The sequence below is a fragment of the Zalophus californianus genome, chromosome 2 (assembly GCF_009762305.2).
Source record: "Zalophus californianus isolate mZalCal1 chromosome 2, mZalCal1.pri.v2, whole genome shotgun sequence".
Classification (NCBI taxonomy): domain Eukaryota; kingdom Metazoa; phylum Chordata; class Mammalia; order Carnivora; family Otariidae; genus Zalophus; species Zalophus californianus.
The window spans coordinates 80445632-80463123 of record NC_045596.1 but is presented as its reverse complement, the minus strand read 5'-3'; the positions used below and the strand labels follow the sequence as shown (position 1 = coordinate 80463123).

Sequence of the window (17492 nt, the reverse complement as noted above, 5' to 3'; positions counted from 1 at the left end):
TCTAGAAGGGTCCTGGTGACTCAGTCAGTTATGTGTCCGACTCTTGATATCAGCTCAGGTCTCAAGCTCGGGGTCATAAGTTCAAGTCCCACATTAGAGCATACTTAAAAAAAAAAAAAAAGAAGAAGAAGAAAACAGGTCTAGAGTCAAATTGACTAGCTTGAAATCCAGCTCTGTTATTCATTAACTATGTGATACTAGGTGAGAAATTTAATGGCTTTCAGCATACTAATAAAGATATTAATAGAACTTACCTCATGAGTTATATGAGAAATGATTTAGATTATTCATATAAGGTGTTTCACACAGTGCTAGCATATAATAGGTGCTCAATGAATGTAAGTGAAAAAAATCAGGTGGTCACTGATAACATGGTATAATTTTTAAAACACATTTCATGAAATTCTGATATTTCAGAATCATATTAAGTCTGCAGTTTAGAGAAACAAATTTATATTAAACAAAATACCGAACATAAAATATATCTTGTAAGCTTCAAATGATCATATAAGTATTTTTACCATTTTAACTTGAATGCATATCACTTTACAATGTGACCACTAATAACATTGACAAAATACATTCTGTTGTATAATACATACCAAGTATTACTATTATTTGATTTTTATTTTTACAAAAAGCAAAACAATGGAAACCAAATCATAATGGGCTGAAGAAATTAGTTTTCAAAACAAATTGTTTTATAATATTTATAAGGTATTTAAAGCTATTGAAGGCAGAATTCCCACATCTCATGCAATACTCCAGATATCACCTGCTATCTACTTAATCCTCAGAATGTTATAAGGAAAAATTGATGACTATGGAGTTCTTCACTGTAGCTAACATATTTGATAAAGAATCAATCTGATTTATTCAAACTTCATTTTAAAGTTTTTTCTAGTGGTAGCCAACATGGAGGAATGAAAGAACCCAAATTTTGTAGTCAAATAAATCTTAGTTCAAACATAGGTTCCATTTTTTACTAATACCATGGAAATAGTTGTATAAGGTGGTTAATTAGCATTAAGACTATTTTGCAGGAACTGAGAAATGCTGAGCCAAATTCTTCATTTTGTCTTTATATGTAATTATAAGTCTGTGTTAATGTATTTTTTTCTGCAGCACATTCATTCTAAACTATTCAGGAAATACTGCAATGAGAGATAATGAAAAAGATTTACTGTTCTCATTTAAAAAGATTTTCCAATTCTGAAATATGGTGTATCATTCTTGTTATTGAATCATAAGAAGGAAATAATAGCTGGGAAAGGTGGAAAGAACAGCCACAGTGACCAAGGAAATAGAGGAAGGATTTTCACACTACAAACTTTTAAAAGACTCTGTGTTAAGAATGGAGATTCTGAGAGACTCCAAGTATTAAAAAATTATAAAGATTGTAGAGGTTGTACCTTTATTTTGATATAGAGGTGTGTTATTTAGATAGGATCTGACTGCAAGACCCAGCAACATTAGAGTCCTGCCATTCATCAGCTACCCTTCTGTGAGGTCCTTTAGAAAAGAACATGCACTAAGGAGGAAGGGAAGATAGAAAAACACTGTATTTGTAGCTGGTACAAAGGTATTAAGGTCACAAAGTCCTGCTTAGAGATCTGCAAATGAGCTAGGATAGACTCTATGAAGAACTCCTTCTGTCTAAATTAGGTTAGGCTCACTGGCCAAAAATAAAGTCAAGATAAAAAGGAGATAAACTCTGCTTTATCACTTCCATTACCAATCTCAAACCCAAATCTGTCCAAGGAAAGAGTAATCAAGGCCACAACAGACATGAACAGCCAGAAGGAGGTTGTCAGTCCACACCAGTGTCTACTACAAAGATGGCCTAGACCTGAATTTGCTTTCTGGGTTTCTATTATTGTTTGGGTCAAGGGAAAATGAAGTCCTTAAGGAATGTCCACCAATAGAAAGCTAATTTACAGCACCACTGGATCATCCTCCAAAGCATATAGATTTTTCTCTTTTTGCCTCTGTGACTCTTTTCATAGTGTATCATAAAATCTAATAGTAAGTGGGTTCTAGATCTCAATGGGTATCTGTTGAAGCTTGGGAAAATAAAGTTTAAATAACTTTGAGAAAACTATGAGGCTTTCTGCAAGCATGCAAGGAGAAACGAAGTCAACGAGAAAGGATTATGGATCAGCATCTAGTTTCTTAGTAGGAAGAGGTGGGTTCCAAAGTCCTGCAGTATTTTTTTATTTTATACATCTCTCTTGTCACCTCATATTATGACTTATACACATCTCTTTCCCCATTCTGTAAAGAATGCCCGAGGCTGAACTTTGTTGTATCTTTGTATCCCCATAGCCTAGCAGCAGTCTATAGTGTGTGTGTATGTGTATATATATATATATATATATATAATTTGCCAATATGTGTTTTTTAAGTAAAAATTATTCAGCTAGCTACTGAGCAGGAAAAAGAAACAGGTACTACAGATATATCCTTTAGAAGCAGTTAGCTTTGTATGGAGAGCATTCTAACCTATATGGAACAATTGTCACAATAAATGACCCACAGAATTGGGTATCAAATCATATTCTACACAACATAAAAACTGTAAAAATTTGTAGATACAAGTTAAAGTACTGTAGCTCATTTGGGGGTGAGGCACGGTCAAGGCAGTATTTATTTAAGCCTTTAAGGGCGATTAGAATGTGGAAGGGATTCTTGCTGAAAAAAACTGCCAGAGACCACTTTAAGGTGGATTCTGACATAGACTCCTTAAGACCTTTGCACAAGCCAGGTTCCTTCGGTCTAAGGTTAAGAGACCCATTGGTTCTGCGGGGGTGGACTGGGCTTTCTCAAGCCCTTGCTTATAAAGAGTGAGGAGTCAATGTTGCCGTTGCCTGGCATGAGACAACAAACACAGCTTTCTGTTACCTGGCCTTTGCATTGCTTCGGTTGGTGAGCTTTTCCTCTCCTTCCTCGGGTTCACTGTTTCTTGTCACCACCACTTCCTGAGATTCTCTTCGTAGTTTGGATTATCTGTACGATAGAGTCAGAGGTGTTTTCCTTTGAGGGTAGTTGTAGTAGGAGTGGGTGCTGAGCTTGCAGAACTCAGCAAGTTGGAGAGAATGGTTTTTTCTTTCAGTTTTTGCTAGTGTCTTCCCTGTCGCTCTAACTGGTTTATAGCGGAAAGGGTTCATGGTCAAGTGAGCTCTAACTCCTTCTAACGTGTTTCCTAGAGCTTTTCCCACGAGCACAAAACTAAAAGCTGTTGGCGCCGCAAGAGAAACTCTCAGATTCCCCGGGCTCTTCTGTTCAGTACGCGCTGAGCGTAGGGCGGAAGGAGGCGGGACGTCCGCGGCTCCGTGCGCAAGTTCCGAGAGCTTGGCCGGGGAGGAGCACTTCGACCCCTCGCTCCTAGAGACTTCCGGGGCGGAGAGAAATGGGCGGAGGGGAGACCGGAAGTACAGGGACTGGCGCCTACTTTTTAATCTCTTTTCTTGACGGAGTACCTCACTCTCACCTGGTGAACAGATAGATGGTTGTGCGGGTTATCTTATCCCTGGTCACTCTCCCTTTCACTTTACCACCGGGCCATAAATGGACGTAGGGAAAATCTGACCCCAACGAGCAGGTGGGAAATAGCCTCTATGGTAGTTCGTCCATTTATTCAAGTTCTGCTCGACCTTCTTGAGACTGTCGTCAGCTTCCTTTTGCTCCACACCTCTAGTCACCTTGTTTTTACCCTTCTACAGCTGCTGTTCCTCCCGCCGCGTCCCACCCTCCCACAATTATGTATGATCGAGCTCCCCGCTTGCTCAGATTGGCTGAAGGTGGCAGCACTGAAGAGCATGTGGGTCCTGGAACCTACCGGGTACCTTGCCTGAAGGAGCAGGCAACAGGTGAGAGGTAGGGAAAGGCAAGCCTTCTGTGACCAGCACCTCACTTTCAGCCAGGCCCGCTTCTGTGTACTTGTTAAACATAATGGTACCACTTCATAAGTGTAACAAAACATAAAATAGGCAGGGAAAAAACTCTCCTAATTTTACAGGTGATAAATGGTAAAATCATTTGTCGCATTTCACAAGGTCAGTAAGCGTATGGCTAGGACTTTTGATGCTACAATGGTTATCTCCATCCTACTTTGAATTGTACAGATTAGATCTCGGATTTTGATTTCCTGGCTCTGATGACTATATGAGTCCCAAATCCTGTGTTATTTCTTACCATCTGCTGTTTGTAATCCTGTCTGCTTCACACACCTTTGCTACCATTAACCAGAGAGACTTAATTTACTAAAGTGTAACTTCTATATTTCTATTTTGTATTATGATTTAACGATAGTCCCGTGTATTTTTTGATAGAAAATATCCTAACTGGCCATATCCATCTTCTTTTTTGAACATACTAATGAGAGCCCACATTTTGCGCGGGGGGGGGGGGGGGGGGAAGGGAAGCTATACTTGGAGAGATGGAGTGGGAATGGATAATTTAAATAATTACTTGCAATAATTTTCTCTAATTTGCAGTTAGTGACTTAGGGGAAGCATTTAACAAATACTTATAATTTGCTTTCTGTTTTTTCTAATTTGATGATTTTGTGGCACTTACTACCATCCAAATTATAGTTTTTCCCTTGTTAATCTGCATTTCCCCTATTGTTACACTCTATTTTAAACAAATGCCATTACTTGTGTTTACATGATTGATGACATATTAGGTTGATTTAAGTTTCTTTGGGTGGAGTGCAGATTTGTCATTGTTTTAATTTTTGAATTTTACTGCTTTTCAGCATCTGATATCAATATCAGTGTTCTTGGAGCCTATGTCTGTATTTAATACAATTGAGTTGTTAGAGACATTAACCTCCCTAACGATGTATTAACCACCAACCACTGCCCAAAATACTTATACCTGTGATGCTTTTCAATCCTTATTTTATTTTGACACAGCTGAACACTGTCTTTAGAAATATTTCTTCCCCTGGTATCTGTAACATCATCATTTTTTCCTGGTTCTTTTTCCTGTAACTGTCTTGAAACAGTGCCTGATGCATGGTTAGGACCTAATCATTAATATGTATTAAATGTTGAATAAGGCAATCATTTTTTCTCTCGACAATCAATCCTTCATTGTCTTCATTGTCAGGTGATTATTTTTCTAAAGGTCTTTTAAATGTTGATATAGTGTATTTTCTGTCCTTTGCTGGTTTCTTTTCTAGTGCACTTTCTTGTTCAAATCCATGGCTTTAACTACTATCCCTATTCTGATTCTGATGAATCCCAGAAGAAAGTCTTTAGAGATATAGGTGATTTATATCTCTAAGATGAACTTTCTCCTGATCTTAGGGCCTTCTTATTGCCATTACTGTTTTGAACATCTTTATCTGGGTAGTCTCTGACATCTGGAACTCCCAAGTGTCTGAGTTCATCATGTCCCCCATCATTACTAGCCCCTTTGAAAAATTCCCTATCAGTCAATTATAAATTTTAGACTTTGGAATTATTCTAGACTTCTCTGACTACACTCATTGATCATTAAGATCTATTGATTCTATCTTTTCGTTGTCTCTTAAATTAGTTCCCTGTCTTCATGTAACTTCCCTTGACTGTTTAGGGCTCATTATTTCTATTCTGAATTAAACCAATAAAATATTGCTGTTTTCCTCTATTTCAGTTTTCAGCTTTTCTCATAGCTAAAATGATCTTCCTAAGATATAATTATGTTATTTGTTTAAAAAAAATCCTTTTAACATTAAGGTTAAAATCTGAACTACTTAGCATAGTGAATAAGATTCTTCATGGTCTGATCCCTTACCTGGCCTCCCACATTCTCTCTCACCTATACCCAACACTTACTCCACATACATATCAGCAGTTTCAACTTTGCATTTTCTAGAAGTTCATGCTCACTCACCTCCATGCTTTTGTAGCTGCTGATACTTTGCCTAGTATGCTCTTCCTTCCTCATCCGGCTGAGTCCTACTTACTCTTTTAGACTCAGGAAAAGTGAAATTGTTCTTTGACTCTACTATTCCTCAAATCTTTCTTTGACTTCTTAATGACCCTTTCATAGCACTTTGATACTATATCTTAATTATCTGTTAACTTATCTGGCTGCCACACTACATGTGATTCTCTTGGGGGCAATAGCCATGATCTTTACTGTTACCCTCAGTTTTTAGCTCAATACCATAACACGTAGATGCTTAATTAAAAAAAAATAAACAAGTGGTAATTCTTGGAATAAAATTTTTAGAAAGTCTAATGAGCTACACATAGCAGAATTAAAAACTCACTTCATGACTTATGTGAACTCTGCTTAGAGAGCAGTAAGTGGGGTGTTGCAAGGCCCTCCTCTTACTGTTTTATAGAATTTTGCCTTACTGACCTGTGAAAGAAACTAGGAAATTCTATGCTTGGCCACTCAAAGCAGGTGCATCCTGTTGAGCCCTGTTTTAGCAATACTCAGTGACAACATGCTGATAATTAATAGAAGGTACAAGTATCATTTCTCTACTGGATAATTTAAAAGTAGCTATTATCTCTTTCCTAGGTTCATTCTATTTTACCCCTCTTTAAGATCAGCAAACACTGGTCTGTGCAGAAATATACACAGTTATTTCAGTTAAGGGTCAGGTAGATTTTATAGAGTATGATGTAGGAAGAATAGATGTTGGGACTTTATATAACTTGTTACCTTGAACCACAGAAGAGCAGAGGAGCTTAGAGTCTTAGATCTTCAAAAGATAGATGCAAATACTAGTTATTCCCAACTTTTCTCTTTCCTAATTACCACTCTCGTACTACTGTAGCCTGCTTGGTCAATCCTCCAGTGTATTGTTTTCACATTTTCCTCAGGAAACTCTTTTCACCCCAGTCTGCAAACTTCATTGCCTCAGCCTTCAGCCATTTAATCAGAGAGACTCTTTTCAACCCAGGATTTGCAGCCCAAAAAGAACAGGACTGAGCTGCTCTGATTTCATGAGTAGGAGAGAGAATGGATATTCCAATTCCAATTATTGAGAACTATTCCTGACTTTCTCACATTTATCTAAGAAGGAAGGATATTTTTTCTCATCAAAGCAAATTTTCTCCAGAGACAACCAGCCTAGTAAAATATAAAAACAGTCTGTTTAGTAACGTGACTTTTCCTGGCATATTGTACTAAGGAGAATTTAATTGCTTTTTGAACTTGATTTACATAATAAATGGCACCCTACATCAGCTGTATATTGGTTATCTATATTGATTCTATATCAGTTATCTAAGCTGGGTAACACCAGCTCCTAAATATATTCTTTCCCAGATTTCTTCTTTGACGGAGGAGTGGTTAGCTTTACCTGCCACAGAAACATGAGCAGTCCATGGTCTTGCACTTGTGCCTATGAGCTTATGCTACCAATAATGATTTATCTTATTAGCCAGTCAGAATTTAGGGAGACCATCTCAGGAAATGCAATCTGTCTTTAAGTTTAAATAAACTATATATATGTGATTGCTGTATATGTTGATGTCCCTGAAGATGAGTATGTTTCAAAAGTCTCATTATTGCTTTTATATGAAGAATGACCTTTTTGTTTTGTGGCAGTAGCTGTGGCTATAGAACTTGCCCTTTAATCACATGCTGCCCACCTTTTTTCTCAGAATGGACTATCTTTTATTGCTTAATGTCAGTTTGATTTATCTTCTGCTGTTGGTACCTCAAACTCAATATTTCCCAAACTGAACTTCTTTCTTTCTTTTCAAGTATTTCCTTCACCTGTTATTCTTAATTTCTTCTTTCTACCTGACAGTTTGACTTATTATTCATAGTTGGCACTTCACATGCCAATATATCCGTACGTCCCATACTCCACTGACCCTAATTCCCCAGAACCTTCTTCTCCTATATTTTATACCTTAATTATTGGCGACACTGTTTGTAGTATAATTATTTATTTTTCTGGCTTTCCCACTATTGGAGGCCAGAGTTTTAGCTTATTCGTTATTATACCCTCACTGCCTCTCTCCACACACAATAAAGCATTCACTATTGTTGAATGAATGACTAAAGGTGTGGTTTAGAATATCACCTATGAATTCTATATTTATTGACTAATATGCAGGGCACTATGATAGGGTGGCGAAACATCTTGATTTATATGGGAACGTCCTGGTTTTAGCACTAAAAGTTCTATGTCCTGAGCATGCTAGGACAGTTTGCCGCTCTAAATGTAAACATTATGTGTACAGTTATGAATAAAACAGACCAGTCCTTCTTTCATGGAGCTAATCAGTATAAACACTTTAATTTTCTTGTGGTTTTACTTGAGGTCAGTATTTCATATAAATTTTAGCCTATTGGGGCGCCTGGGTGGCTCAGTTGTTAAGCGTCTGCCTTTGGCAAAGGTCATGATCCCAGGGTCCTGGGATTGAGCCCTGTATTGGGCTCCCTGCTCAGTGGGAAAGCCTGCTTCTCCCTCTCCCACTCCCCCTGCTTGTGTTCCCTTTCTTGCTGTGTCTCTCTCTGTCAAATAAATAAATAAAATCTCTTAAAAAAACCCAAACTTTTAGCTTATTGATGAAAGATTCTATATAATTAATTTTGGAAAGCTTCAATGAAAATTTAATGAGTACTGGCTTTCTTGAATACATAGGGCTATTGTGTGTTTGTTTTTTTTCTTTTCCATTTTTCTATGAATTTCAGTATTTTGCAATTAATTTCACACTTGTTTAGGTAGATTCAGTTAGAATCTCTGCCATGGTGTTAGGACATCTGCCTAAGAACTAGTCTGAACTTAGCTTTCTTAGTTTTCATATTTATCTCACATTACCTCATATTGTGTGAACCTAAATTAAAAAACTCAAAAAACTTTTACTTGTAAGATTTAACACTTATGTAGAAAATTGCATAAAAATTATGACATCAAAAGTAAATACTCAAGAAATATAACATTGCCCAATTTCCCTTTCAATTATACCTTCTTTCCTCTCCCCTACAGGTAAACACTATAATGATTTTTATGGCAATTATTTCCTTGCTGATCTTTATGGATTATTAAATCCTGTTGATGAAGTGACCCTTTTATCATAATGCAATGTCTCTCTTATCTCTAGTATTCGTTGTTCTAAGATCTGCTTTGTCTGATTTTAATGTAGTCACTTCAGCTTCCTTTGATTCATGGATGCATGGTATATCTTTTCCATTCTTTTATTTTTAACTTCTAGGTCTTTAGGGGCGCCTGGCTGGCTCAGTTGTTAAGCGTCTGCCTTCGGCTCAGGTCATGGTCCCAGGGTCCTGGGATCAAGCCCCACATCGGGCTCCTTGCCCAGCGGGGAACCTGCTTCTCCATCTCCCACTCCCCCTGCTTGTGTTCCCTCTCTTGCTGTCTCTCTCTGTCAAATAAATAAATAAAATCTTTAAAAAAAAAAACAGAAAAAACCCACAAAAAAAACCACTTCTATGTCTTTATGTGTTATGAGTGTTTTCTGTCTACAGCATAAAGTTAGGTCTTACTTTTTTATCCAAATTGACATCCTCTGCCTTTTATATGGGGTGTTTAGAACTTTTCTATTTAATTTAATTATCAATATTGTTGTGTTTAAGTTTACTCTCTTGATATTTGTTTTCTATTTATCTTATCTCTTCTTTGTTTCTCTTTTCTTTTATCCCTACCTTTGTTGAATGAGTTTAGTTGTTTTTTTATTTTTTTAAATGATTTTGTTTTTACCTCTACTATTGCTTTACTAGCTATACTTCTTTATTTTTTAGTGGTTGCTCTGGGGTTTACAATATACATCTCTAACCTATCACAGTCTACCTTCAAATAATATTGTACCACTACTTCACATATATATATGAACCTTACAAGAGTGTGCTTCCATTTCTCCCATCTCATCTTTTGTGCTATTGTGGTCAGATACTCTACTTCTATATATGCTATAATGTCACAATAATTTGAATTTTTTTTTGCTTTAAATAGTTATTTTTAAAGAGATTAAAAATTGAGAAAAAATATCTGTTATTAACTCACATAAAATTTGTCATTAACTCTACCTGTGTATTTTTTTTTTTAATTTTTATTTAAGTAATTTCTATACCCAGTGTGGGGCTTGAACTCATGACCCCAGATCAAAAGTCGCATGCCCTTCTGACTGAGCCAGCCAGGTGCCCCATACCAGTGTACTTTTCATTTCAGATGTTTGATTTTGGTATTTTTATATCTTCCCTTTATCTCCTCATCATGTTCGTTTTTCTTCTACCTTGTTGAACATATGGAGAATATTTATAATAGATATTTTAGTGTTCTTTTTTAAAAATATTTATTTTTATTTAAATTCAATTAACATATAATGTATTATTGGTTTCAGAGGTAGAGGTCAGTGATTCATCAGTCTTATATAATACCCAGGGCTCATTACATAACATGCTCTCCTTAATGTCCATCACCCAGTTATCTCATCCCGCCACGCTTCTCTCCTCCAGCAACCCTGTTTGTTTCCTATGCTTAGTTTGTCTCCCTCTCTGATTTCATCTTATTTTATTTTTCCCTCTCTTCCCCTATGAACCTCTGTTTTGTTTCTTAAAGTCCACATATCAGTGAGATCATAACGATAATTGTTTCTCTGATTGACTTATTTCCCTTAGCATAATGCCCTCTAGTTCCATCCATGTTGTTGCAAATGGCAAGATTTCATTTTTTTTTTTTTTTTTTTTATGCCTGGGTAGTATTCCATTGTATATAGATACCACATCTTCTTTATCCATTCATCTGTCGATGAACATCTGGGCTCTTTCCATAGTTTAGCTATTGTGGACATTGCTGCTATAAACATTGGAATGTAGGTGCCCCTTCCGATCACTACATTTGTATCTTTGGGGTAAATACCCAGTAGTGGAATTGCTGGGGACCCTCCATACTGTTTCCAGAGTGGCTGCACCAGCTTGCATTCCCACCAACAGTGTAGGAGGGTTCCCCTTTCTCCACCCCCTCGCCAATATCTGTCATTTCCTGACTTGTTAATTTTAGCCATTCTGACTGGTGTAAGGTGGTCTCATTGTGGTTTTGATTTGTAGTTCCCTGATGCCGACTGATGTTGAGCACTTTTTCATGTGTCTGTTGGCCATTTTGGATGTCCCTTTGGAAAAGTGTCTGTTCATGTCTTCTGCCCATTTCTTGATTGGATTATTGTTCTTTGGGTGTTGAGTTTGATAAATTCTTTATAGATTTTGGATACTAGCCCTTTATCTGTTATGTCATTTGCAGATATTTTCTCCTATTCTGTTGGTTGTCTTTTGGTTTTGTCAAATGTTTCCTTTGCTGTGCAAAAGCTTTTTATCTTGATCAAGTCCCAATACTTCATTTTTGCCTGTTTCCCCAGCCTTTGGAGACGTGCCTAGCAAGAAGTTGCTGTGGCCAAGGTCGAAGAGGTTGCTGCCTGTGTTCTCCTCAAGGATTTTGATAGATTCCTGTCTCACATTTAGGTCTTTCATCCATTTTGAGTCTATTTTTGTGTGTGGTGTAAGGAAATGGTCCAGTTTCATTCTTCTGCTTGTGGCTGTCCAATTTTCCCAACAACATTTGTTGAAGAGACTGTCTTTTTTCTAATGGATATTCTTTCCTGCTTTGTGGAAGATTAGTTGACCATAGAGTTGAGGGTCCATTTCTGGGCTCTCTATTCTGTTCCATTGATCTATGTGTCTGTTTATGTGCCAGTACCATACTGTCTTGATGATTATAGTTTTGTAATAAAGCTTGAAGTCCAGGATTTTGATGCCACCAGCTTTGCTTTTCTTTTTCAACATTCCTCTGGCTATTTGGGGTCTCTTCTGGTTCCATACAAATCTTAGGATGATTTGTTCCAGCTCTGTGAAAAAAGTTGATGATATTTTGATAGGGATTGCATTGAATGTGTAGATTGCTCTAGGTAGTATAGACATTTTAACAATATTTGTTCTTCCAACCCATGAGCATGGAATGTCTTTCCATTTCTTTGTATCATTTTCAGTTTTCTCCATCAGTGTTTTATAGTTTTTGAAGTAAAGGTCTTTCACTGCTTTCATTAAGTTTATTCCTAGGTATCTTATTATTTTTGGTGCAGTTGCAAGCAGGATTGTTTTCTTGATTTCTCTGTCTGCTGCTTCATTATTGGTGTATAGAAATGCAATAGATTTCAAAAAAAAAAGAAATGCAATAGATTTCTATAGATTGATTTTGTATCCTGCAACTTGACTGAATATCATTTATCAGTTCTAGCAGTTTTTTGGTGGAGTTTTTAGGATTTTCTATACATTGTATCAAATCATCTGCAAATAGTGAAAGTTTTACTTCTTCCTTACCAATTTGGATGCCTTCTTTGTATTGTCTGATTGCTGTGGCTTAAGATTACAGTATATATTGAATAAAAGTGGTGAGAGTGCACATCCCTGTCTTGTTCCTGACCTTAGGGGGAAAGATCTCAGTTTGTCCCCATTTAAGGATGATTTTAGCTGTGAGTTTTTCATATATGGCCTCTATTATACTGAAGTATGTTCCCTCTAAATCTACTTTGTTGAGGGCTTTTATTACGAATGCATGTTGTACTTTGTCAAATGCTTTTTTCTGCGTCTGTTGAAATGATCATATGGTTCTTATCCTTTCTCTTATTGGTATGATGTATCACGTTGATTAGTTTGTGAATACTGAACCATCCTTGTAACCTAGGAATAAATCCCACTTGTTCATGGTGAATGATTTTTTAAAATATATTGTTGGATTCAGTTTGCTAGTGTTTTAAGGATTTTTACATCTATTTTCATCAGAGATATTGGCCTGTAGTTCTCTTTTTTTGTGGTGTCTTTATCTGATTTTGATATCAGGGTAATGCTGGCTTTATAGAATGAATTTGGAAGTTTTTCTATTGGAATAGTTTGAGAAGAATAGGTATTAATTCTTCTTAAATGTTTGGTAGAATTCCCCTGTGAAGCCATCTGGTCTTGGACTTTTGTTTGTTTGGAGTTTTTTTTTTGAATACTCACTCAATTTCTTTAGTGGTTATCCAGCTGCTCAAATTTTCTATTTCTTTCTGTTTCAGTTTTTGTATTTATATGTTTCTAGGAATTTACCCATTTCTTCTAGGTTGTCTAATGTCTAATTTGTTGGCATATAGTTTTTCATAATATTCTCTTATAATTTTTTTTATTTCTAGGATGTTGGTTGTTATTTCTCCTCATTTGTGATTTTTCTTTTTTGAGTTCTTTCTCTCTCTTTTTTTTTTTTGATAAGTCTGGCTAGAAGCTTATCAATTCTCTTGATTTTTTTTTTTTCTCAAAGAACCAGCTCCTGGTTTTCATTGACCTGTTCTATTGTTTTATTCATTTCTATATCATTTATTTCTTCTCTGATCTTTATTATTTCTTTCCTTTTATTGGGTTTGGCTTTGCTTTTTCTTTTTCTAGCTCCTTTAGGTGTAAGGTTAGGTTATTTATTTGAGATTTTTCTTGCTTCTTGAGGTAGGCCTGGGGTGCTGTAAATTTCCTTCGTAGAACCACTTTTACTGCGTCCAAAAGACTTTGGACCATTTTGTTTTCATTTTCATGTAACTTTTGATTTTTTCTCTCATTTCTTGGTGGATCCATTCATTGTTTAATGGCATGTTATTGAACCTCCCTGTATTTGTGCTATTTCTAGATTTTTTTTCTTATGGGTGATTTCTAATTTCATAGCATTGTGGTCAGAAAAAATGCATAGTATGACTTCAGTTTTTTTTTTTTTTAATATGCTTAGATTTGTTTTGTGGCCTCATATGTGATCTATTCTGGAAAATGTTCCATGTGCATTTAAAAGAAATGTGTATTCTGCTGTTTTAGGATGGAATGTTCTGAATATATCTATTAAATCCATCTGGTCCAGTGTGTCATTCAAGTCACTGTTTCCTTGTTGATTTTCTTTTTGGATGATTTGCCCATCACTGTAAGTGTGGTGTTAAAGTCCCCTACTATTATTGTGTTACTCTCCATTATTTCCTTTATGCTTGTTATCAACCGTTTTATGTATTTGGGTGCTCCCATGTTGGGTGCATACAAATTTATATTTGTTATATTTTCTTGTTGGATTGTCCCTTTTATTATTATATAGTGTCGTTCTTTGTTTCTTGTTACAGTCTTTGTTTTAAGTTTATTTTGTCCAATATAAGTATTGCTACCCTGGCTTTCTTTTGATATCATTTACATGATAAATGTTTCTCCATCCCCTCCCTTTCAACCTGTAGGTGTCTTTAGCTCTGCAGTGAGTCTCTTGTAGGCAGCATATACATGGGTCTTGTTTTTTATCTGTTCAGTCAGTCACCTTATGTCTTTCGATTGAAGTGTTTTTAGTCCATTTATATTCAAAGTAATATAGATATATATTTATTGCCATCTTGTTACTTGTTTTGTGGTTGTGGTTGTTTCTGAAGATTTTCTCTGATCCATTCTTGTCTTTCTCTCTTTCATGGTTTGCTGGTTTTCTTTAGTGAAGTAGAAATAATAAGAAATAAGAAAGAATCAAGAAATAATTCTTGATTTCAGTTACATTTTAATAAATGTGGGCTTCAAAAGAAACACATTATTTCCTGTTTTAAAAATACTATCTTTTATTATTAGCCCAGATTAGCAAGATTTTAAACTATACTAATTATTGCCATATATTCTCACAGTAGTGTATATTTTCCTTTAGTGTATAAGATTCTCACAAATTTTGCATCCTCACTTTCATTCTTTTATTACCTGTTGAAGATAGTGGCTCTATTCTCTCCCATATCTTCTGTGGTATCTGTGTTGCTTAAATTATATTCATTTTCTTGATATAGTTCTTGATATTTTTTTATCAGTCTTTCAGAAGACTAAGTCTGTCTACTAATTTTTTTAAGTTTTTATTTATTTATCATGAGAGACAGAGAGAGAGAGGCAGAGGCAGAGGGAGAAGCAGGCTCCCCACTGAGTAGGGAGCCCAATGCGGGACTCAATCCCAGGACCCTGGGATCATGACCTGAGTCGAAGGCAGACACTTAGCCATCTGAGCCACCCAGGCGCCCTGTCTACTAAGTTTATTAAGTTTGTCTAATTTTATGATTATTTGTTCCAAAGAAATTTATATCTTAGATTTGTAAACCTTTGTTTGGGGTCAGGCAATTAAGAAATATTTACTGAGTACCAACTAGTACCAAAGCAAAGAGACATTATTAATTACTTGCTGTAAGCTCACTTTAAATTATTTCACTCTAAGTTGTCTCTACCACTTTATATATGCTATTCTCTATAAATAATAGATGTTGTTCCAAAATGTAAAACGCTGGTCTTCTGAGGATGAAAATATTTTATTAGCTAAACATAATTGTTGTTTTCATTTCAACCAAATATTCTTAGAAGAAAAAAAAGGGTTTTGTTTTTTATTTCTTTAAGTATTTTTTCTGTTGTTTAGGAATTCCAGTTCTGTAAGTTCTTTTACTTAATATATATTAATAAATGTTCTGCTGTTACATCAGAATTTTTAAAAAAAGGAACAACTTCTGTGGCTAGCCATTAGTTCTGATAATATAGTCTCCACAGTTGAGGTTACTAAATGTTTTTATATATTTTGAATGCTTTTTCTCTGAAGTCACTGGGACCCTATCTTATCTATCTTATATGATTTTACTTTTATAGGTGGCTATGCACCATTCCTTTCTTTGGCTGCCAGAGAAAGTACTTTTACTGTTGCCTCTAACACTGAGAAAGCTGTCCCAGGGCCAGGACACTATAATGTTTCAGAATCACAGGTAAATTTATAATAGTTTTTATAATTGTTGGAGTTAATAATCATACTTTCTTCCTCTCCTAGGCTAATATGTCATTTGTCATATTTCATTTTCCCTTCATATCCTCTTTTTTCTCCTTTTAATCTATATTTTGTTATTAGAATATGAGAAAATAAAAGTGTTTATTGTTGATTGCCTGGTTGGATTTTCTCCATTACTCTATGTATTCTATAAGACAAAACATTGTTACATGCTTCATGGCTCTTGAGATTCTTGAATGGGAGAATAGGACTATTGAATGAATTACAGTGCATGAAAGTTGTGCAAATGATCAAGATATGTAGATGGAGGATGGCAATAGAGTGAAAATTAGTTTGTGTGCCATATTCTTAAGGTATGGCTACTCTCATTGTCTCACCTGGCTCCTATACAGTCTTGAGAGTCTATGACCAGAATATCCTTGATTATCCATTCATGTTCAGAAACAGTGGATGTAACTCCAATATCTTCATAATCATGAATAACATCTTTCACCCTTTTCACATTAATTTTGCATTCATACATAATGACTCCTAATTGAACCTAGCAGATTTTTTATTTCCTCTATTGGAGGCCCAGGGGCAGTCATTGATACCTTAATTGTTGCATTAGACTTTCTGAGTTGGTAATAGCAACCGTTCTATCAGTTAGGAGTTTTTGCTTGGAAGCAATAAAATAGATTTTTAAGACAGGATACTAGATTTATAATAATATTTATAGGAAAGGTATTTGGGTGGCTTATGGACTTGAAGCATTAATTGTATATTTAAGTCTTAATGAAGGACAGGACTAAGACAATTCCAGGTATTTCAGTAGTAAGAACTGCAATCAGAACTGCCATTAGATAATTCTATAATTCCCTTACATTTTTTTATGTGTGACTCCATTTAGGATTAAAATTCCTAGTAGGAAGAATCTGATTGGTCCATTCATCCCTCGGATAGGGAATCCTGTGTTTGGAAACTTCTGTAAAATCACAAAGTATAGGGGAGGTTTGATTGCCCCAATGGTGGTGAATATGTATGCTGTTATGGGCAGATAATAGGATGCTGGACAGATAAAAAACAATAGATTTCCATTACATTTTATCCCTTGACTGCCCAGTTCTCTTCTCTCTCATGTGCACTACACTTACACATAATTCTTCTTCCCACATATGCAATTTAAAAAATGCAATTATTTTATGTATAATTTTCAAGTATAACTTCCCTGAAGGAACCAAACTACTGCATTCAGGGATGATATTACAGTGTCACTGCCAAATGGATCTTTAGATTAAGGCCATTTCTACTTTTGTTTTTTCACATCCCTGTTCCATTATTCTGCAGCGTGTAATTAAATGATAAGTAAATATAACACGAGATGTTATAAAGAAGTGGTTAGTAGTATGGGCTCCTGAAGTAGACTACCTACATTTGAAATCTGTCTCTGCCACTTAACTAATTCAGACAGATTTCAAATGTAGGTAGACTTAATCTTAACTACTTAATCTCTTTGGGCTTTAGTTTGTTCATTTGTTAAATAGGCATGCTAGTTTGTAGGCTTTTTCTAAGAGTTAAATACATTAGTAAGCATTTTAGAATAGTGCATGATTATAGGTAGCATCCAATAACTTTTATGCATTATTAGTGTTGCCATTTTACAATAGAAGAGGGAAAGAAAGAGAGGGGAAATGAAAGCAAGTGATGTAAGAAGCAAGGAAATGCAGAGGAGGCCCTGTTAGTTTCTGTAACTGATCTGAAGCTATAG

At 35.7% G+C, this 17492-nt stretch overlaps 2 protein-coding genes across 6 annotated transcripts in view; one reads left to right on the top strand and one right to left on the bottom strand.

Annotated features, from left to right (window-relative positions):
* RAP1GDS1 (Rap1 GTPase-GDP dissociation stimulator 1) overlaps positions 1–2929 on the bottom strand; it is a 291329-nt gene extending 288400 nt beyond the window's left edge. For all 3 annotated transcript variants that reach the window (XM_035726166.1, XM_035726167.1, XM_035726168.1), the window contains exon 1: positions 2902–2929. In XM_035726166.1, coding sequence (XP_035582059.1) covers positions 2902–2914 — 13 coding nt within the window. In that variant the 5' untranslated portion in view covers positions 2915–2929. The remainder of the gene's footprint in view (positions 1–2901) is intronic.
* STPG2 (sperm tail PG-rich repeat containing 2) overlaps positions 2799–17492 on the top strand; it is a 534512-nt gene continuing 519818 nt past the window's right edge. For 2 of the 3 annotated variants that reach the window (XM_035726170.1, XM_035726169.1), the window contains exons 1-3: positions 2799–2921; positions 3723–3869; positions 15613–15725. In XM_035726170.1, coding sequence (XP_035582063.1) covers positions 2855–2921; positions 3723–3869; positions 15613–15725 — 327 coding nt within the window. In that variant the 5' untranslated portion in view covers positions 2799–2854. Of the gene's footprint in view, positions 2922–3413; positions 3602–3722; positions 3870–15612; positions 15726–17492 lie in introns of those variants that run through there. The other variant, XM_035726171.1, reaches the window with a different exon arrangement.